Genomic DNA, 22,824 nt, shown 5'->3' with positions numbered 1-22,824 from the left:
TAGCTATTAAGTACAGAATATCTGATGGATTGTGGCTGGGTACCAGGCCCGGGCCAATTTCGAGCAGCATTTTTGTAGGCCAATTGTACTAGTTGCTAAGTGATTACAATTAACACATACAACACTGAATGCACACATGGTTTATAAATATGTAATATATATATGATGATTTATAAATACATAAGTCGTATGTACAATATGAATTATTTAGTTATTGTCACGCGTCAAAACTGATGCTGAAAGAGTGAACAAATGCGCGAGCGAAGCAATGGAACGTTTGCAACAGAAACAATCTTAGAGCTACTATGTTATATAGATATAAAAAGATACGAATACCAGATACGACTAGGTATTCCACTCATAGATACAAACGAGTGTCTTCGTCAGCACTAAGCTGCACGCAGCATTCTAGGAATGTCTAACGAATATAATTTATCAAATATTTCGATACATACATATATATAGTTTAATATATAACGCATATGTATAAGTATATAAATGTAACTCCAAACTGACATTGAACAACATAAAATATTTTCGTAACTTGGTTTCATTTTTATTTGATCTTTAATTTGTTTGTAGCAAAATGATATAAAGAAATGACTAAGCGGAAAAAAATATGGTATATGGAAAAGTAAATTGCAATTTAATGAGGCAGCACAACTCAAAATATTGGCATTGAAACTGTAACAGCAAATATTTAATAATAATAGAACATTAACTAAAGAGAAGAGGAAGACGAAAAAAAAAAAACCTGAAACATTATTGAAAAATTTGTAAAATATCAAATTTATAATAGTTTATTAAGATATCATCGAAAATATATTGGGTGAGAGCAAAGTGTAATTGAGATAGAAGAAAGAGAACCTTATCAATATCAACTAGAGAATAATTTATTAAAAAGACAATTTTCAGATGAAACTTATTGATCCCAGAAAAGTTAGAAGTAATTTACATACCCAGATGACAGCATGGAATTTTGTGAACTTTGTAATTTCATCTTATCCCTTAGATCAGGTATTAAATTCAAGTGATATTAAAGTCGCATTATCTGTACTGAAAGCTATTAGCTCTAATGCAGTTTCCTTTAGGTTAAGGCTTTTGTTCGCATTTTCTATTTTCAATTTTCCCACAAGCTCGCAATATCCGCTGGCAATTAAGTGTGCCTCATGTGAGAATGAGAAAAAAGAGCTAGTAAAAGAATTTTAACACTTTGTACCTGTGGAAAACCTTGATACCGAAACACCACGGCCCGGTCCGGCCCGGACCGGCCCGCACTGGCCCTGGCTAGTTTGCTTTGATTTGCTTTGCCTTACTTTGCTTCGGTTTAGTTTAAGCTTTGGAGTTAGTTTGAGTTTCGAGTTTGTCTTGGTCTTGGGCGGTGGGCCATTGCCGTGGCAACGCGGCCCCATACATATATATGTCCATGCCCCAGCGTAGCCCAGCCCAGCCCAATCCAATCCAGTCGGCTCTGTACCTAATACATAATAAATCAATGCGAGCACGTCCGGTGCCTCAGCCGGAGACGTGGAATACGTGCCTCCTCCTGATACGGCACGCCGAACTAGGTAGGGTAGATACCTAGGGCATAGGGCTGGGCGCAAAGAGCTGGCACAGCTGTAACGCGAAGAGACGACGCGACGCTCAGTCTGGTTGAGCTACTAGCCTCTGGTAATTCGATAAGTGGCCTCAAGGTCAGGCATTAAAAACTAACCAGCGCAAAAGCCAAGTCAGCAAAGACGAACAAACAGAAACAAACAAAGCGAACGAACATAAAAAGAACACAACAACAACAATAAACAATCGCCAAATATATAAATATACATAGAGAGAGAGAGAGAGAGAGAGAGTAAGGTGTAAGTAACTTTTTGCTAGCAAGTCAAACATCCAATTAGAAGGAACACAGAATATACACAGACTTTAAAGGAACTGAGTACAACGTTTTATTTATTTTTTTTTTCTAGGTTTCAATATCCTTGCAGTGACGTTATTTAGATAATACTAACTCAGCTAAGTCAGACAATAGGATTGCCACGATTAGGGTCGTTATATCTGAAGATTATTATAGATTAATTCAATTTAAGCAGTTTATCTTAAAATGCAGAGCCTGGCATAACAGAGCAATATGTCTAAAAATCCTACGAATCGTTTTAGGGAACCTCAGGAAGTATCGAATAAAATGTATTCATATGAGACATATTTATTCCAAGTTAAGTTACAAATTGTTTTCTTTTTTTAACAAATTCATTTTTCTGGGGAGTTGCAACTAAAAGTCGGATTTCATGAAATTTATTTACTTTCCTACATCTGTATATGATTCTATTTAATGTAGCACGGCTTTTTCACATAGAGCATATGAATATTTGAATCCATTCAGCTTTTAAAAATTATGTATCCATCTTCTGCAAGGGTATTCAAGACATCGGAAGTCCGAAGACAAACGTTTTTCTTTTTTAAGGAATCAAGTAAATTATATATAGTATAAGTAGTTGGTATAATGTAATTGCTTTTGTTTTTGAATGTAAGCGTTAACGGTGGAGGAGCTTTGTACGTTTGGGGAAGCGGGAGCTTTTGATTTGGGGTCTTTGGGATAGGGTTTGGCGGGATTTTAGGCACACATTATTAAATTTGATTCATTTTCAGTGATTCTCTTTTGGCTTGTGCAAAACACAATGTGACAAACTCAAACGAACTTACCATCGTGTAGTGGATCTATGGTGTGTATCATTAGCTGTAATAGGCCATGACGGAATTTTGCACCGGTCTGTGTACTACCAGCGGTCCCACCACTGCTATTACCTGTAGCGCCCGCATTGCTCGAACCGGCTGGACCCGAGCGGGTCTCGCTGGCCGCCCGGGATGTCACCGAACCGCCCGGCTGTGTGGCCATTGACGTTTCCGATGAGTTGGCCGCATTACCCTGAAGTGAAGGAAGAACGATGGAACGGGTGGTATGGTTACGGTTATGGTTACGGTTACGGTTACGGTTACGGTTATGGTTACGTTTGCGTTAACAGTTAAGAGTTAACGGTTATTTGGTTACGTTTAGGCATTGTGTTGAGATATTTCAGCATTGAAATGTTTTTCAATTGTATTTTCAGTTTAATTAATTTTTGTTTTGTTTTGTTTTGTTTTTTTTTTTTTTTTAAGAGCAGTGTAAATGCGATTGGGTTTTATTTTTTCAATATTATTTTGATGGTAAGCATTGTTGTTGTTGTTGTTGTTGTTGAGAAAAAGGTGAAAAGAAGAAGAAGAAAAGTTTATTATTGCAATTTGTATAAATTTACAGTACAGTGTATAGATAGCGTTGATGTTAGATTGTTGTAGTAGCTGCTGTATGTACTTTGTTGTAATTGTTGTAGTTGTAGTTTTAGTTGTTGTTCTTGTTCTCAGCTGTTGTATTGCTTAAAGGCTAATCGAATTGTTAAGTGCAATTAAATGTAGCCAATATTTCGAAACAATAAACAACGAAAAGTTAACCAAAGAAACGATATCAGGAAATTAAGATCGTGTAATATAACCACAACACGTCAACACGTAATACACAGAAATTCAAGCAACGTGTAAGAGAGTATTTCACAGTCAAGCGGACCGACTACAGCTGGGGGATCTCTACTCTGGGCAGCTCTGGGAGCAGCCATGTACCGGGTTCCGTAAAGGTCGTAGGTCATATCGCCATGTCCACTTCGAGAGGTTTTCTAGTGGAAGCTTACAAGTCTGCCAGGCATAAGGAAAGTCTGGTTCGTGTGCAGCAAAGATGAATGCATGGCAAGAGTGTGAACACTTTTATGGAAAGTTTCAATTGATGTTTATGTACAACAGGATTTGGATAGTTTGGGTGCCTACAACTGGATGCATCGGGTGTGAAATAGCAGGCTCAGTGGCCATTGGCCAACACCACAGTGGATTGTGTGGCTTCGCATTCCACTAATTCTGGTACATTTTCAGGTGGTTTGCTTTGCTGGTTCATCCAAATCATAAAGTATAAATAAACAAATTTTTTATACATTTCAAAAAAAGTTACGGTTCTTAGTACAACTAAAATATCATACAAAAAATTTATAGTTTTTTCTTTTAGATTTTGCAACTGTTTTTTAAGTATACATACAAGCTTCAGTATTCAATGACTTTTTTCGTATATTTTTGGTTGATTAGGAAAAAAATGTACATATATATACTTTTTTTTTTTTTTATTTATCAAAGCGCAGTGGGAAGTTTTGTTGTATTTCATTTTGCCTTCACTATAATCAAAAAAGTAAACACAGAAACTCAAATGAAACATTAGAAGTTGTTTTTGTTTGCTTGAAATGTAATTCAAATAAAGGAACCGATAAACTTGAAGTTCACACTCAAGACTGGCCAAAGAAAGCGCTAGAAGTGCGAGAGGAGAGCAATATAATATTAGAAAAATTATAATCAAAATGATCGCTAGCTAAATATACTTATGAAAATGCTGAATGACTAATATGGTTAGTATATGGCTATCGGGTGATAATTAGTTAAATATACATAGTAGATACATGTCAAGTACGTAAAAGAAAATTCTTTATAAATACATATATTACACGTACTATATTTAAAACAAGTGTGAGTAAGTATTCGCGTGTGTGTGCGTGTGGTGTGTGTGTGTGTGACTGATATGTAAAGTGTTGTGCATACGTTTATAGAACACGTCTATCCAGATCGTATTCCATTCATAAAATGGACGGGCACGTGTGATAATTTCTTCAAGTATTCACGGAACAGGTTTATACCGAACGTATTTCATTCATAAAAACCAAGCTGGGGTTATAGGAATCGTATATTATATAGATAGTACATGGGATATACTAAGCCGTTTTGCATACCATTCAAATTGAAAAGCTCAAGATTCTAGTAAATTACAATCGATATACATACATATGTATAAATAAATGAAATATACAAAAAATACAAATTATTCCCAATAGTAAATAATTATAAACAGTTTCGATAATTCTTTTTGTTATGCTTATAATATCTGTATCATCATACAGTTTAGCATGTTCATAAGTCGTCTTATATTATTAACTTAATAATAGATGAAATTACTTGTTTAATTATTCTGGAAAGAATCAGAAAATTCTTGTTAAATGCCAGATTAAAAGAATCAAGTATTTGTATAACTATTCTTGAATGTATATAATCATACAAATATTTTTTTCTCTTTTTATATGGTTATATGTATACATTTTTTTTTTTTTTTTTGCAGAAGAATTCGATAATAGAATTTATGCATAGATTTTATAATCGTGTTGCCTGAGCAATTCCCGATTAAGAAATTCTTTCCAAAGCTGATATTTATATAAAGGCAGAGTAATTTGTGATTAGAAAATTCTTGTTCAAGATTCAAGTCTCTATTTAGCTATCTGGTATGGTATGGTATGCGTTTGTTTAATCCACACGTTTGAGCAGATGAAATTCCAGCTTAAAGAAACTTCAATCTCTGAACTGTCTGAACTTCTATTTGTAGACTACAGAAGTGCTTTGATATACTTATGTATGTGATGTATATAATGAAAAGAGTATTTGTTTGCAGCGTGTCCAGTCACAACGCAGCCCATTCATAATAAGTGGAGCAAACATATGCACATATATATATATGTTACTTATATAACACCGACTCTACTTCGCAGAACTGGGTCTGTGTAGGGCAATTCAAGATCAACAGAAACTAGCCTCCAACTAACTAGCCTCTGGCCAATTAGCGCGTTGGCTCGTGCCCAGGTGAACTACCTCAATGCTGATTGTAATGCTAATTAATGGCCAGTCATGTTGTTTTTGCCGAACGATTGAATGAGACAGATAGATAGGTAGCCTACGACTCATACCAGCTACGATACACGAGCAAAAACGGCTCGGCAATGACTCCAACTAGACGAGGACCTATGAAGTAAACAGCTCGGCTGTGTATAAATAGTCATAGATTGAGCTAAAGCGATAGCTAACGAGTGCCTTTAAAGCGGCTCCATCGAATTAACACTTTATTTTGATAGACTTTGACAGCAAAATTGCTGGCAATTGATATCTTTCTCTCTTTGTATTTCAAGACCTGTGAAATCATGCCAAAAGCATGTTACTACAGCAGCAAGAAGAAATATAAATAACAAGTAAAAAATCATTAACGCAACCCTCAGTTACTACAGGTGTTTTAATCGTATAATAAATTAAATTTAAGCTCGCATGAATCACTATTTCAAAAACTGAGCTTAACTTGAAAAATTTCGCCAAAACACGTCACAAAAGCAAAGGCAAAGGCAAAAGCAAAATAAAACTAAAAACAAATCGAAGACAAAGTCGAGCCAATGATCTAAGAAATGTAAATTGCAAAATATACAATGAACCTGCTCGAATATACCAAGTAAAAAAAACTCACAACACGACTCAATTTGTCACTCAACCTGTTTTCATACAAAATACATTCATATAAATATATATTACACACACACATATACATATATGTATAATATATGCATAAGCTGTGCACTTGTCACCTGTCTCTAAGGGGTAGAGCCCAAAAACCAGTTCCAAGAATTAATGCACTTATTCCAGGGATTTTGTTTACGTTCACGACGATATAGTGATACGACTAATGTATATATATAGCCAGCTGATATCGATAAATATAAAATAAAAACAAAACGACAACAAAAAGCAACCCCATCCAAGAGCTTGTCTAACACTGAGCACAGATAACTCGCGAATCGCTGCCGTTTGAGTCAGAGAGTCTTTGTGTCTGTCTATCTCTCTCGCTCTCTCTCTCGCTCTCTCACTCTCGCACAGACACACTTCGTATGTCGCTCTCTGTCTGCTCAAGTCGGGCTTTCAGCTGGGTTGACGGGCTGGCTGCATTGATCGTTGATTTGTATTATATAGCTGGGTTATGCGCTCTGTGCACATCATTTAGTAACGAATCTGAACCCAAACGCAACGAATACATTTTCGAAACGGAGCAAGAAGCGTTCGCGCGGGTTTTCTTGGACTAACAGTGAATACAACCGTGCACACAGAGATAAATATCAACAATGTTTCAAAAAAGGATTATTGAACTGTTCACACTGCTCTTCTATTGGATGGTTATTACGCCAGCCATCTATCAATATTGCAAGACACAAAATTGGATACGCTGGGATCTGAACATTCCATTTCAATCGTTCTCGGATCACGCCACCTTCGCGCTCTGCCTGCTCGCTGGCTACGTGACCTTTTATCGGATTGTGATCTTCATCTATATGAAGCTGAAAGTCTGTGACGTGAAGATGTGGCATAAGCTGAAGAAGACCCAGGAGGATCCCGAATCGCAGCTCAAGGATAAATCACACTATCAGGCCGTATCCACAGAGAACATCGATATGGTTGATGGCCCCGTCGCAGTCAAGGATCAAACGCCCAAGGTCATACGCACGATTAGTCATCCGCTGCTTGTGGAAAGCGACTTGGCACGCATACACATCAAGCACGAGACGCGGCCGCTGCGCAGCGCCACGTTGCCCCATTCGCACCTTCGGCAGCCACAGCAGCCTATCTCCAGCCCCACGCCGAGTCTGAGGTGTGCTCCGCCCGTGCCTTCGACGCCGCCCCGCACCCCTGGGCTGGCCCGCAAGCTGAGCCACGGCATCATCATGTCGCCCGACGTCCTGATGGGCACCTCCCAGCAGATCAGACCCAAGATATAATATGGAGGAGCTGGAGGAGCGAAATGTAGTTCGCATCAAGTATTAGCATTAGCCAAAGAACCAAAGACCAACCCAAGCTTAGAAGAATTATTTACGTAGATGTGCGAAATCCGATTGTTTGCTTTTTCGAGTCGAGATCGACATCGCTTATTGATCAGTTATTCCGATCCTCACAATTAGGCCATGAAAAGTTCAATCAATTCAGTAGAATGTTTAGCTCTTGAACTACTGTTATCAAAACGACGCGAAACAACTCTAATGTTAGCTGTTCCTGTAACAGGAATAGATCATTTAGTGAAATCTTAAAGCAATATAAGCAAATATTTTATGTTTTCTTCATATTTTTATATTAGCTAGCAAATACGAATATAGCTAATACGAATATAGTTTCTGCGAGTCATCTTTACAGGCATAGACATATATTTATTACCTAGTTCTAAGTTCAGAAAACAATCAAATTGTTGGCTGCTTATCCATTGAAATATTTATATACATATATACATATATCGTATGTTATGTTATATAATATACTCTATAATAAAAATGTTCACGATTTAAAGAACCAGTTACCCAAATAGTTATATTTTCTTATATGGTGGAAATCAAAAAAGGCTTTTACCATCGATAAGTATGGCATCAAATTCCTGAATGGCTTATAAGAATCATTTTTAAGCAAAAGTAAGTACGACTACATCTGAGACATCGGTATAATATAAATGTTTGCGTCTGGCTCTTATGCAAATGGTGCCTTGGGGTTGAATTCAACATCGAGCTGTTATTATATATAAACATTCCATACAACCGCATGAATTCTTAAATAATAATACATCATATGGAATTTTTATATGTATGTGCCTGTATGATTAAAATAAATGAACCATTTGAGGCGACTATCTTTGAAGAAAATCAGTTCGTGGCATTCGCTCAAAGGCAAAGCAAGTCCCAAACATGTTCGAGAAAAGGTTTATTGAATTATTTACCGTCATCTTATATTGGCTGAATTTTACGCCCTACATATATAAATCACTTACAAATAAACATTATTTGAGATTAAACTTTGGTCAGCTTGGAAAAACGTTAACGCCTGTGCTCATATTCGTATTACTGGATATTATAGTGTATGTTATGTTCTATCGGCTAGTTATGTATGGCTTCAAGGAATTGGAGAAGCTCTATACGAGAAAATTAGAAACAGTTAAAGCAAAGTATAAATCCGATAAAGCGGATATTGAAGCACAATACAAGGGTAATGCGGATAAAGCGAAGAAACCGAATGTAATATCAAAGATCCGAAAAGGATTTTAATATTTTATTGTATTCGTTAGCAAAGAGTAAAAATACAAAAAAAAAAAAAAAAAAAAAAAAAAAACATTTTGAAAAAAAAAAAATAAAATAAATAATAATAATAAAATTTATATGAAAAATGTATTAGTTTTCCCTTTTGGTGGCGCTGATTCTTGAGTAACTATTGACGCTCTCTATTCAAGTATAAAAAGTAAGAAAGATCTAGTCGAGGCTCGACCACGAAATCCCCTGAACTATTCGGAGAATTGATATGTCACAACACGCATTGGCTGCAGTGTGGGCTTACTATGGAAAATAAATTGCTTAATAACTTTTCTTGTTGATGGACTGTGCCCATGAAACTTTCAGATCGTTATTACAACATTAAAGTGCGTGAATGAGCCAAATCGATAGCTACGTTCCTGTATATTCCTAATGAGGATCGGCTAAAATAATATATTATGCGCCCACGTCCACTGGCGTATAGAAGTCGTGGCAGATCGTTTACTCCAACACAATTGTTAATTATATTGATAGCGTAGAAGTCGTAGAAGCGGTCAAGTATTACTCAGAAAGAGAAATTCTGTTTCTAAGTAGTGGAGTCAGCCGCCATCGTCGCATTATATATGTATATGTATTATTAGTTAGAGTTACAATTAATAATAACTCTTATAAATACTTGAGCTGTGCAACCTCATTTCATTGAATCAGTTCGAAGCATTCGCTCAACTATAAAGCAAGCTTCCATGATGTTTGAGAAGACCTTTTTGGAAATATTCGTGGTGCACGCCTATTGGTTTAACTTTACGCCCTTTATGTATTCGATATTCGTAAAGAAGAATTGGGTATATTATGATGGATTGGATTTGGAGAAAACAATCGTTGCTGCGTTTGTCTTCGTGATATTGAATATTCTGTTCTTCGCGGGATTCTATCGGATCGTAATGTGCGCTTACAAGAGAATCAAAAAGTTGGAAAAGGCCAAGTTAGCAAAACGCAAGCAGATGTATATAAGCAATGAGAAGTTATCCAATAAGAAGGTTGACTCTGAAAAGGGAACTTTAATGACCAAGATGAAGAATTGGTTCTGAATTGTGGTTTGATTGATTGTTTAATAATTATGTAATCAGAACAATAAAACAATGTGCGACACTTATTGAAATTATTGATATTTCCATGAGCTATTTTAAGCAGCCACAGAAACCCATTATTAGTCACTGCATAAACTGAGTGACCGAGCTTTACTCAAGCTTAAGGAAAGAAATTTAAATGGTTCCACGCAATTAGTTGTCTAAAGGAACCCGAGTGCAGCTCACGTCTACGCTAAGCAAGATCGAAGTGAAAAACAAACATGATACAGAAAAGAATTGTGGAGATCTTCATCTTCGTTCTGTACTGGTTTGTCTTATCGCCCATGATAGCAGTGCAGTGCGTTCAGTGGGGTTGGGTTAAATGGGATGATAGCGAACTCTTTTTATCGATTAAGGATGTATGTGCCCTGGCGCTGGGATTGGCCGCCTTTTATCTGGTTGTCTACATAATAATAGTGCTCATTTATCTAAAGCTTAAAACCTACTCAATGAAAATGTGGGTCACCCATAATCCCGCAATATCGAATATGATTAATCATGAGCGACAATATTACGATACCAATGTTACGCCAATGACGGAGCTGGAGCAGATGAACACTCCTGCTACAGTGGAGCGGGAAAATTTGGAGACTTGTGGCGTTATTCAACAACCCGAGAGAATTCAGCCATTGAGCGATGGGTGTTGTCAAGGGAGAACGCCGCCTCCGTCCTATGAACAGAGCATCAATCATGTTTAACTTTGTACTCTTTTATATTTTATCATAATTATGTATCTATTACATTAAATATTTTGTAACTTATTTAAAATAATAAGTGTTCAAGTTGAAGTGTATGATTTGAAAACTTATCTGAAGTTGTCGTAGTTTGAATACCTTACAAAATCGAAATAAATATGTAGATCTCAAAGGATATACAAATCTCTCGAAATAAAATGCTTCACCATAACAAATAAATAGTTTTGTATAAAAAAAAAAAAAACACTTTATGGTTCATAAGCAACATGAATACATAATCTTGCTCACCTTATTGAAAATAGCTACCCTTATTATAGACTTATCGCGAATGCATATCGATCAGCCCACATTGCCTATATACACGAGTGGAAGCTTTCACTATACCCACGGATCAGTCGTATAACTGAGGGCAAGCTGTTCGGGCGCTCGTTGCAAAAATGTTTGGAAAGCAAATTGTGGAAGTGTGTACAATAGTCGCCTATTGGGTGCTGTTTGTGCCTCTACTTCTCGTCTGGTTCGAGATCGATGTCAAGAATGACCCGTTCATTTACTTCTTTACGCATTCAGAGCAAGTCTTATACCTAATCGTTGGATATCTAGTCCTCTATCGCATCATCAGGTACATATTCATCGACTTCCAGTCCTTCAATCTGATTCTATGGCAGAAATTGACCAACACCAAAGCCGAGGTGGACCTGCAGCTCAAAGAGGGCAAATCCTACAAGGAACTGGACACTGTAGATGGACCGCCAGCTACGTTGTCTTACTCCAACCACTCAAAACGTAAAGAGCCCATGTCGTCACAAGCCAGCGGGCTCAACGGAGCCAAATCGAAGCAGAATTTGGGTTGCGGTGATGAACCAGTACTCGACTCCAACTACCTATCACTCAAGAAGGCACCACCGCGTAGACCCCCACCGCCTCCAACACAAACGATCCACCAAGTACAAATTAACAAATAAAATGATTCCAAGTCGAGAGCTGATAATTCTAAATCATTTTGAATATTATTTTATATAAATAATGCAATTTAACAATTAAATATATATATATATATATATATATATGTATACATATACATATATGTATGTATATATGACAGAAAGAGTTTGTTAAGAAAATGATCGAAACTGTTTATCTATTATTAAAACATTGAATTCAAATATTTTTCAATTGTATAAATTTCGAATTCTCGGTAAAATTGATATTGAGCTAGAAAAAGAATAAATATACCAAATATTCCAGAGACTTGAGGAATGAAGCGAATACTTGCGCCATTTTGTTGAGGTCATTTGACGTTAGCCATTTTACGCTCTGTTCGTGTGTGTGTGACCAAGTGATTAAATTTATATTTATGATGTGGATGTGCAGCTAATAAAGAGCCCAAAAATGCTGAGCACATGCGTGAGCGAGAGAGAAATTAAGCTAGAATCCAGAATCAAGTTCAGATCATATTCAGGTTCAAGCTGTGCGAGCGTGTGTGTGTGTGTGTGTGTGCAGTTGCGATTGGCGGCATACAAAGTGTTTGCTGTGTGTGTGCGTGTGGGTGTGACAGCTGCTGTGTGTTTGTGTGTGTGGGTGTGTATGTGTAGCTGTGTAAATGTGTCAGTATGGTTAAACCAGTCGTAAGAGGCATAGCAAATGAGAAAGTGTTGGAAAGAGGCAAAATAATAAGAGAAAATACTAAACGAAGCTAAGCACTAAGAAACTAAAGAATAGTTCAGAGCTATAATAGATAGGATTAAATTAGAGATAGCATAGCATACATGTGGTTAGATAGTTTTCAGAAGGCGATACGCTACGCGTAAGACCAAACAGTCGACCAGTGCTGCTAAATACCTTATTAGTATGCGTCATTTGGCATGAGCCAACTTACATATTTAAAAAATGTCATGAAATTGGCTAACAGTTTTCTTCACGTCTCACCTGCAGTCTATCTGTCCCTCTCCCTCTCTCTCTCTCTCTCTCTCTCCCTCTCGTTCAGTTTCCTTCTCTCTGGTTGACCCTGACAGACATTGATCGCTTTCAGTTCCCGGAACTGGTTTCACGAAAACAAATATCAACCATTTACACTCAATTCAATCTGTTTTTGAGCTAAAACTCAAAGGTGAAATTCAATTATTGTCAACTCATCATCATGATCAGCATCAGCATCAACATCATCAGCATCAGCAAGTGGATTTCAATGCCAAGCCAAAGCTAAATAAGGTGTTAGTCATGCAGTTATCAAATATATTGTATATATAAGACTGCAGTCTCTCGATCGTTCGCCCTTAGTCATAGTGGCTAGCAGACACCTGTTCGACTGTTTGGCCCCATTCTTGTGGAAAATGCATGGAAAGTAACTAGGCCAAAGCAAACGAGAATTCAAACGGGAAACGATAAGGCGTCTAAGTAAAGAAAAACTCATATTCCCGGCAAAGGATCTTGCAGACATTTTGCAATTTCGCTTTCTCTTGAACGACTTTTTTGATTACAAATTTTTGAGTATTCTCTTTTTTTCATTTTTGATTTTTGATTTTGCAAAAAAACTTCCCAACTACTTACTGCAGGCATAAGTTGATCTGTACTTCGGACGCGAGTCACCTTGTTTTTGGTAATCATCTTCTTGACGCAATGCTCCACCTGCACGTTCCACTTCATGAAGGTCACATAGGCAATGTATATGGTAAATAGGATGAGCGCCTCCCACCAGAAGATGCGATTGTCGCGAAAAAAATAGATCAGCACCAGCAGGCTGATGCTGTAGAATGAGCAGTCGCGGAACAGAGGCCACCAGGTCAGCGAGAGTACCGTTCGCGAGAACAGCGCACACATTCCAATGACAAACAGGATGTTGAAGACAGCGGATCCCACAATCGTACCAATGCCAACATCGTCGAACGACACGAAAACGCCAATGACACTCGTGAAGAGCTCTGGTGCACTGCCACCCGCCGCCATAAACGTTGCGCCGGCCACATCGTCCGTGATGCCGAGCTTTTCAATGATTACGTCAAGGGAAGGCACGAAGAATTCATCGCAGACAATTGCCAGCGCCACAAACATGTAAATAACTCCGATAATGTGCAGGATGACAGCGCCGTTCTCAAGCTGTTCTTTCGTGAATAGATCCTTTGGAAATAATGGCGTTTTCGTGGTGTTTGAACTGTCGGTTAGCGAGTCTGCAACGAAAGACAAAAACAGAAATTCGTTAGAATTAATTACAAATAATTGCCTATAGCTCTAGTCAATAACGTGGTATTATTAGAATTTACACTGAGTATGAGTATGCCCCTATCATTATTATTCGCACTATCACTATCACTATTAATAAAATTAAATTATTATTAAAACATAGAAGATAGGTCAAGTGAAAGAATATCTATCTTTCAGTTCACTAACGGAACATCACATCCAGCGATCTATCGCAAACATGCTCATCGATAATACGGATGGTGTTATCGATTTTTAGTAAATATCAAATGAGATTTTTGGCATTCTTATTATTATTATTGTTCACATCATAGCTATAGTAATCATTCCCAGTTTTAAAATGTTTATTAACTGATTTATATTTGCTATTATTCCCAGGAGCCAAAGGGAACTATTAGAAAGTATTCTGCACTAGAACAGCTATTGCATTGGAAGTTAAGATGTTTACCAGGTAATTCGTTACATATTTTAGTCATAAATAGTCATAAAATTTACCCTATCAATACAAATAATTCATGAAAAAAGAAAAACATAATATCTCGAATGCCTGAAAGCTTGCTAAATAAATATTCAGTGAACGTGCCGAATTTGTCATTGCGAATAGTTGAGGAAGCCTGACCTTTAGTTAGCACAGAGGAAACGCTCCCAAGACACTTAGAGGCAACATTACAGAAACATAAATGCCCATATTACAATAATACATAGATATATCTAGGCATTAGCACACCTTGCGCATCAGATGAGTGGAGCTACGGTTACTACTATTCCCCAATTACACATCCACAATTAAATAGCACGACCTTTTGCTGGATGACAAAAAAAGAAGAAGATAAACGCGTGCAAATCGCTGCTAAAACGTTTCGTAGTCGGCACCTTTTGAGAAGCGCGCGATTCGCCGTGGCAATTAACCGCAAAATTATGCAGCACATTTTGCAACAATTAGCAAATCGCGACTACAATTGCAACAGCAACAAATGCAACTTCTCAATTGGAGTCGATAATGGCAAATGTTAATGTTTATCATTAATTTGCGGTATTTTTGCAGTGCTCATTTTTTCCTTTGTATGAGCAATCGTTTTGGCGCGTGTGCTAAGCAAATAATCGGCGCGTTTTTAATCGCCTGGAGCAAAAAACACTGATTCTTGACTGATTCATGTCATTTCACACACCCAGCACTTTTGGGTGTGTGATGAAGGGGTATACCAATTGGTGTTTGCATATGTAATGTATAAGCAATGCTCGAAATCTCCTGCATTCTGAGTATAGCTGGGCTCGAGCGGAGAAATGATTTGTTTTAGATTCTATTAATTATTTGACAGTTTAGATATAGTTTGACAAATACTAAATTCGTATGTATATATATATTTATTTTAATATCTTAAATTAAATTAAAAATGAATTCCATTCCAATCCGTTGGGATCCAAATTTACTTTGTTATTTAATATAAGCTTATCTTAATGCAGAGTTGCTTCATGTTGCTGATTACAGCGTATCGATCGGTCGGTATTCATAGCTGGCTATCGTCTAAGTCATTGTTCTTTGCCTGGTTTGTCACTTAGACTGCACAAAGCAAAAAAAAAAAAAAAAACTTTCGCTTTTTCATAATACCGCCTGAAGTTTTATTATTCTTATTTGAATAAGAGTAATTCGCTTATCAAAGCGAGGGTCGATTATGTTGTGGCATTGTTTCATCGTATTTATACTTTGTTCTTGGTTTAAAATTGAGTCGGCTCGTCGCCTCATTGTTGTTGACTCACTGTAGCAGTTGGGCCTCGGTCAACCAAGAGCTCGAGTCGTGCTAGATATAAAACCGGTTTCTCGGTTTCTGCTGAGAGTCGGACTCACTTGTGATTTGCATGCGGCTAACGGGCTGTACACACCCAAGCAACCCACCCACCCACACTCACACACAGTGGTTAACCCAGCTTTCAGAAGGTGTTGCAGGCAGCCATCGCCTCATTCCCGACTCGCCCCCAAATCAGTTTTAAATTACACTCAACTGAGGAACGTGCGCTATTATTCAATGCTTCAAATGAATCACCTGCCAAATGCTTAATGAATGACGATTGCAGCATTTGCTGTGGATCTGTTTGATTCGCATGGGTCTTACCTTTCGGCTTTTAACTTTAACGGGACTTTACTCAACGAAATTATCGCTAATTGTTTTTTTTTATATACATATGTACATATATTTAAAATGATGATTGGAAAAACTCTATCAACAGGTTTCAATGTCATTAATCATCAAATCCGATGATTATGCTCAGCTTAGATCGCTTCTAGGGTATTTGCTAGCCCATCAACGAACAGATTTGCGAATGTTTACTTGTTTTTACTCCACAGGTAAGATAATTTGTATTTTGTTGGGATGTGGGCGTGAAATCGACTCGACTACAGTTAGCTACGGGGGACTACGCTTTGAATATCAAACCAGATCATCGAGAATTATGTGTTCATAATATGCAAATACGATTACATTTATGACTAAGTGTAAAGCTAGGCTGGCTGACGGAAGACTGACAAGATATTGGGAAGTAATTGATGAACACTGTAGAATTAGGCTCGGGAGTTCGAAGGAATGGAAGTTCCACTGAATATATAATTTTAATTAATAACCTGAAATAAATATATACGTATATAAGATAGGGTATAGAGGAAATATAATGTGATATGTATGTATATTTCTAGAAAGTGAGGAAGTAAATATAAAACCGGCAAAAGTAAGTATTTAAAAATTGAATATTGCAGCGTAGGACTGGAGACTGTATCTTACATAGTTTTTATATATTATTAAAAATAATATTTTAAGGAATTCATATCTTTTCTTTTCTTTCCTTACTATCAAACTTTTGAGAATCTTGGTCTGAATTGAAAGCAAAATTGGAGTCTTATTAAAAGAGTCACTCGGCTTATCATTCGAGAAAATGATGATACGTTTTGTGATATAGAGTAAGACATACATCTCTCTATAGAGATCGTAGAGAGAGAGAGAGAGAGCGAGCAGGAAGCGCGTATAAATAGAATCGTTGATAAAATACTAAACAAATTGTTTATCATAGACTTTGTGAGAGGAGAGTTAAACAATGAGTAATGGGGAACAGTGAATGAATCTTACATTTTCATAAACACTTAAGATTGCGATAATTATAATTAACGATTAATCACACAAATTACACCTGGGGACAAAACAAAGAGGAATGTTTATCTATTGTATAAATATATATGATACAAATAATTATTTATGTATAACATTAATAATTAGATCATTCTAGATATTCTACAAGTAGAGAGTCTTTTAAATTCTTGTATAATCTGCATAAAAATTATAAAGAAGGTAATTATATATTATCTGTAAAGCCTGAAATTAATTTTTATCTGGACTTTACGTAGCTCTTGATAAAAATCAGACTACCCGCTTTAAGTGTATATCGAATATTTGCAACTTCGAAGTGCCTGAACGTCGCGACTTGAGCAACAAATTAAGCAAAAACTTCTGAGGCTTGTTTATTTTGAACTTGTTTATTTTGCTGTTAATTGCTTTTGTTCTCCTTTTGTTAGCTCACATTTGGCGGCATGTGGGCGCGTGCCGGATTCTCCGTCTACCTCTCTGTCTGACATAAATTGGCGGACAATTGCTGGAAACCAGTTTCAAGTGCCAAAATGCCACAATCTCAATTTGCCTAACTGCATGCAATCCAATTGATCATCAGCTCAGAAATCTTCTAGAGCAAACAGTGCACACCCACACACGGGCACACCGACAGATAAAGATTGAGACAGAGAGAGAGAGAGAGAGACAGAGAGAGAGAGAGAGAGAGGGAGGCAAAGAGAGAGAGAGATACTAATCTTTCAAGCTATGCGTCATGCACTGACTCTCGCTAACTGGAGAACAAGAGGCGCATTCGCAATTCGCCAAAACAGTTCCAAATCGAAGCTCGAGTCGCTCAGATGGCAGCAGCAACCGCATCAGCAACATCAGCAATGCCAAAGCTGTACGTCAGCCGCGCCACAATTCAGCTGAGGCTGCCAGCAGCCAAGGCGACTCCTCTCACCTACGAGTGGCGCACTCAGGTCACGGGTCAGGCGCAGGAGGCGCCAGTGGAGTGCATTAAGAGCAGCTCAGCTGCTGCAGCAGCAGGAGCAGCAGCGACTGGAGTTGCAGCAGCAGCTGCAGCAGCAGCCACGCCCACTTATACACCTCCACGCATACAAGGGAATGAGGCGCAGCGCAAGCAACTGCCACAAACCCTGAGCAACTTTTTCGAAGCTGAACGCTACGACAGCGCCTGGAATCGGCTGACTAAGTAAGAGGAAAGACTCACCATATACATATATTTGTTAGTACATATACATATATTCAGTATATATCAAATTGTGTGTGCCAATGTGAAGAATTTGCTACTAACGTACGCCCTAATGTGTTAAAAGAAACTTAGTTTTAAGTGAAGTATTCAAAATGTTATTTTAAAATATTTAATCCAAATAAATATAGAAATATTTGTTAATTTTGAACTCAGCTTATTTGTATTTTTATGTTTTTAAATATATAAATATATATATTTATAAATGTATAAATATATATGTAGATATGTATAAAATTATCTACTGCTCAAGCAAACTTTGTTTATATTACATACATTCAAACAATTAAAATATGTGTAACCATATATGTATATATGTATATTCTACATGAATAGCGCTATGCGTGTCATAATTATCAACTCTGCACAATACTTGACATTCAAAATGCGTTAAAGCACGTAGTTGGCATATAAAGCGTATTAATACCCCGTAGCTAAAAGCTAGGCATGATAAGGTGTCGTGAAGGCCCAAGAATATAAATAGGCCCAAGAATATAAATAGCTTGCGAAAGTTACATATATAAAGGCATATTTGTATGGCTCTCTCACTTCCTCTGTCTCTTTCTTTTCCTTTCTTCTCTCTTTCTTTCACTTCTCTCTTTGCTTAGCTCATATCCAAGTTTTAGTGATTCACACTTTACGTATTTTAAATTAAATATTTACAAAAACTAATTTTACGATTTCATTCTAAGCAACTTTCATAACATCTTCAGTATACATAAACTTATTTCATTGGCGCATATCTAAGAAGGTCAACGCTGTATTAATACCCTAAGGCGGATCAACATATGTTCATCGGGTACATTGATTTTGTGTCCGATAACTGTTAGCATATCTATAGGTCTGTAGGTAGATATAGACACTCAATGAATTTTATTAAATGAGTCAATTCAGAAATTACAAATTTAATATTGACGTATAATGATCTTATATAAAATGAGTTGAAAAGTAATAATTGTACTATCAATTGGATGCGATTTATAGGGGGAGGTAACTGGAAATTTAATTCTTAAAATGAAATTTAGCTAGAAGGGGTAGGTTTTATTTTGGCAGGGAATAGCTTAGTCGTGAGCTCCCAACTAAACTGCAATGGCTTTTTATTTGACTTTGTTCTCGCTTAGCTACACGTTTAGCCGAGTTATGAGTCAAGAGAAGGTTTTGAAATTAGCGCATTAACACGCTGCGAGCATGTAGGAAAACAAGTATCTTCCATTGACTAAAATCATTGAGAGCCGAGATTGATTATTATTGATTTATGGCCAACTAACGTGCACATATCTTCATATATGTATGTGTGTATATACTCATATAACTCTGTTGTGTTCTCTTATGTCTCTTATGAGTGCAAAAAGATTCGTTTCAATGGGTTAAGTTCGGCTGAAATATATGCTGCCAGATAAGAAAATCAAAAGTCAGCTCAAATACAAGCAGCAAAAAATGAAAAGAGCTCGCTTTTTCGCTCTATCTGCTTCTTGTTGTTCTTTTCTTCTGGCTTTTTCTGCGACGTCATCAATGTGCATAAATCACGGCTGAACAAACGCACAAAATTACGCGAAGCCGACGCTATTGGACCGGAAGTTCATTATGGGTAGGGCGGAAGATTGGTGCAAAGCAAAAGCTAAGCGAACATACAACTGTCTGTGTACACGTGTGTGTGTGTGTAATAGAGGGTGTGTGTGGCCACATGGTTTCACGCTTTGTGAAGCAGCTGCTAATTTATCAGGAGAGACAGCGCGCTTTGGCACGGCGGCAAGTTTCAAGGTAAGCAGCGCCTGGCGAATCGATTAGCCCAACGAGTGAGGAATGGGGAAGGCGGAACGAAATGGAAGCGGAACCTGCGCTGCACATGCAAATTGAGAGCGCTTGGGGAATATGCTATGTGGGTTGCCCACACCGCCACACCGCCACACCCAGCCCCTAGCACGCCGCCAGGGTTGTCAAGAGTGCTTGCTGCTGTTGAATCAATGCAGCAAAAACTGTGGCAACTGCCAATCTGGCAACGTTGAACGAGTGCCACTTAAGCCTAGCCACATCAACTTTATGAGTTGGCAGTTACGACTGAGCGAAAGAGCTCTGACGAGGGTTAGCTCAGGACCACCTGCAAATGCAAATAGCAAGGGAGTGACCTAGTGTGCCCTAGTTGGGACTGCCCAGCCACGAGATGCCCTGAAGCCATGCAGACGTCAACTATTCACTTCAATCTTGCTACCTTTCAGTTACTAATGGTATTAAATTATCAATACATGGAATATGGAATAATAAATGTTCCTACTCTGCCTTAAAATCTGTGAAAGTAACCGAAATCTTAAGTTTTCATCGATATCAAGTCATACATCAAATATTGTAACAGTAAATATCGATTATAGTCGAAAAGGAGAATGCAGAAAGGATGACTCCGCAAAAAAATTACAATGTAAAATTGTACAAGAATATATATTTCAAGTCTCTGACTTTGTAGTTCATGCGATATATGGGGCTAGCGGTATACTTATTAATAGATTTGTATATAGAGGAAGGGCGTTTCAAAACTTGTGACTGCACTTGTACATGTGGATCTGACGGCCGACAGCAACTCAGTTGTCATAAATTGCCTCCACTGAGTGCGGGTAGCTGTGACACTTCTCTCTGGATCAGTGGATGTGGTGTCAGCGTGTAAATATTTGAATTCAATGTGAATGGATGCCCACCCGATATACTCCTTTCACCGGATGAACAAGTGTTAAGCCGTCGAGCCCACATTTTCGCAACATTTGCACACTTTTCAACTTATTGTAAAAAGTTTTCCCACAATAGCAACAACAACAACAACACTTTGTACCTAATCAGGCTGAAGGCTCCGCTCCTTCCCGCTCGGGGCCAGCTCATAAATAGTTAAGAGCTAAGCTTTCTCCATGTGGTCTAGAAAGTGCCAAAATTATGGCGAGATGGGCCAAAATCTAAAAAGGGAAGAGCATGTCTCAAGAGTGCTTGGCAAGGCTCTCAAATAATTTATGGCGCGTCTGCATATTTCATTCCCCCAGCAAACGCAAACTTTCCCCTGCATAAGTTTTCAATTTGGCTGAGTAAGTTTCTCAGCGAAAGGCACACACATTATGACTGGTCCACTTAGACAGCTCATCATTCTCAATTTCGAGCTCGTAGTACTTATTTTCGGATATTATATTATTATTAATACACTCTAATATCAATTTCAAACTTGGAAATATTATCCCATTTACTAATATTTCTAAGCAGCTATAGAATTTCGTGTTAAGACCTCTCGGAAAGTCCAATTAGAATTAGCAATCACTATACCAGGTGTCCCCCTCTCTGAGTCAACCTGGGTATTTTTGCTTGCCACAAAGAGGCGCTGAGTGTCCGACTATTAATTATTGTAAAAGTTTTAGATTTACATTAATTAATTTTGTTGTATAACTTATCAAATTTATTTACAGATCTGCGATAGTTATAATTTAATAATATTAATAGTAATAATGACAAATAATCAAAATGTTAATTACAAATGTCATACTGATAAACAGTTTCTAAAACGGTAAAACCATTTTACTAAAGAAAATGCCAATTAGCCTGATTTCTCGCCAGCTCATCCCCTAAGTAAGGTTACTCAAAATATGATTTATATTCGAAGTGCCCCTACTGATATTTACAGAATTGTAATTATAAGCGCATTTAAAATTAGCTTGCGGCCAATTATGAAGTTTATAATTAAATGCACTTATGAAATGAACGCAATTCTCAGCTGAATAACATTTGCCATCAATTATTAGTTTAGGGCCCAATTAAGGCAGATGCCATAAATAATTGCAGGCTTATTGCAGGTAGATTAATTAGCGCCCAATCGGGATGAATGTGCATACTAAATTGATTTCAATTAAACTGTTAAATAAACAATTTATTTCCACTTTCCGTTTAGCTTTGCTGCGCTGAATTGAATTCGTGTCAGCAACCTGTTCCGAATGAATTACGTATTACAGTTAAATTCCCCCATTGCATGTGTGGGGCCGACAGAGACAGGGAAAGATGATTGACAATATGTACATCTAAAAAAAGATATACATGTATATGACTCATCCTGTGTAGCTGCTGCTGTTTTAAGATGAATGCAATAGCCGAGACCAAGACCGGGGACTCGAATAACCCGTAGAGTTCGACAACTGATGATCCTGCTGACTCACATTAAAGACGTGACTGACATGTTTAAGTTGCTGTCAAATTTAATTGCACATTCAGCTGGCAACACTGGTCAGTTGCTAACGCCTTCTATGTCAGTAAACTGAAAGGCAACTTTAATGTGCCCTTGTACAACTAGTAACATTAATATTACTAATGATTATCTGATATGTATATTCATCTTTCTTTCTTCAAAGTCAGCATTAAGTATTAAAGATATGCGGGATATTTAGAGAGTCTTATAACTAGGACGCAACTCTATAGAGTTGGGATTTGCTGAAGACAATGTTATAT

The 22,824-nt window shown here is 37.4% G+C and overlaps 4 protein-coding genes across 14 annotated transcripts in view; 2 read left to right on the top strand and 2 right to left on the bottom strand.

The window, feature by feature from the left end:
• LOC115564197 (uncharacterized) overlaps window positions 1–22,824 on the bottom strand; it is a 104,805-nt gene that overhangs the window by 29,062 nt on the left and 52,919 nt on the right. The gene's annotated exons all lie outside the window — the stretch shown is intronic.
• Window positions 1–22,824, bottom strand: part of Nckx30C (solute carrier family 24 member Nckx30C) — a 41,488-nt gene that overhangs the window by 12,277 nt on the left and 6,387 nt on the right. For 5 of the 11 annotated variants that reach the window (XM_089257639.1, XM_089257640.1, XM_089257637.1 and 2 more), the window contains 2 exons: window positions 13,351–13,967; window positions 2,698–2,920 (listed from right to left, as the gene is read on the bottom strand). In XM_089257639.1, coding sequence (XP_089113765.1) covers window positions 2,698–2,920; window positions 13,351–13,967 — 840 coding nt within the window. The remainder of the gene's footprint in view (window positions 1–2,697; window positions 2,921–13,350; window positions 13,968–22,824) is intronic. The other 6 variants (XM_089257642.1, XM_089257644.1, XM_089257638.1 and 3 more) reach the window with 3 other exon arrangements.
• LOC108650049 (uncharacterized) lies at window positions 6,514–8,206 on the top strand. The gene has a single exon (XM_018099174.3). It carries the CDS (start codon window positions 7,044–7,046, stop codon window positions 7,692–7,694), a length of 651 nt encoding a protein of 216 aa, XP_017954663.1. The 5' UTR covers window positions 6,514–7,043; the 3' UTR covers window positions 7,695–8,206.
• On the top strand, window positions 17,894–18,439 carry LOC115563479 (uncharacterized). Its single transcript, XM_030386516.2, has one exon. It carries the CDS (start codon window positions 17,948–17,950, stop codon window positions 18,305–18,307), a length of 360 nt encoding a protein of 119 aa, XP_030242376.1. The 5' UTR covers window positions 17,894–17,947; the 3' UTR covers window positions 18,308–18,439.

The sequence above is a fragment of the Drosophila navojoa genome, chromosome 3 (genome assembly GCF_054131105.1).
Source record: "Drosophila navojoa isolate 15081-1374.11 chromosome 3, UAZ_NAV_1.0, whole genome shotgun sequence".
In the NCBI taxonomy this organism is placed as follows: Eukaryota; Metazoa; Arthropoda; class Insecta; order Diptera; family Drosophilidae; genus Drosophila; species Drosophila navojoa.
The sequence above is the reverse complement of the archived record's forward strand: the minus strand, read 5'-3'. Positions and strand labels throughout refer to the sequence as shown.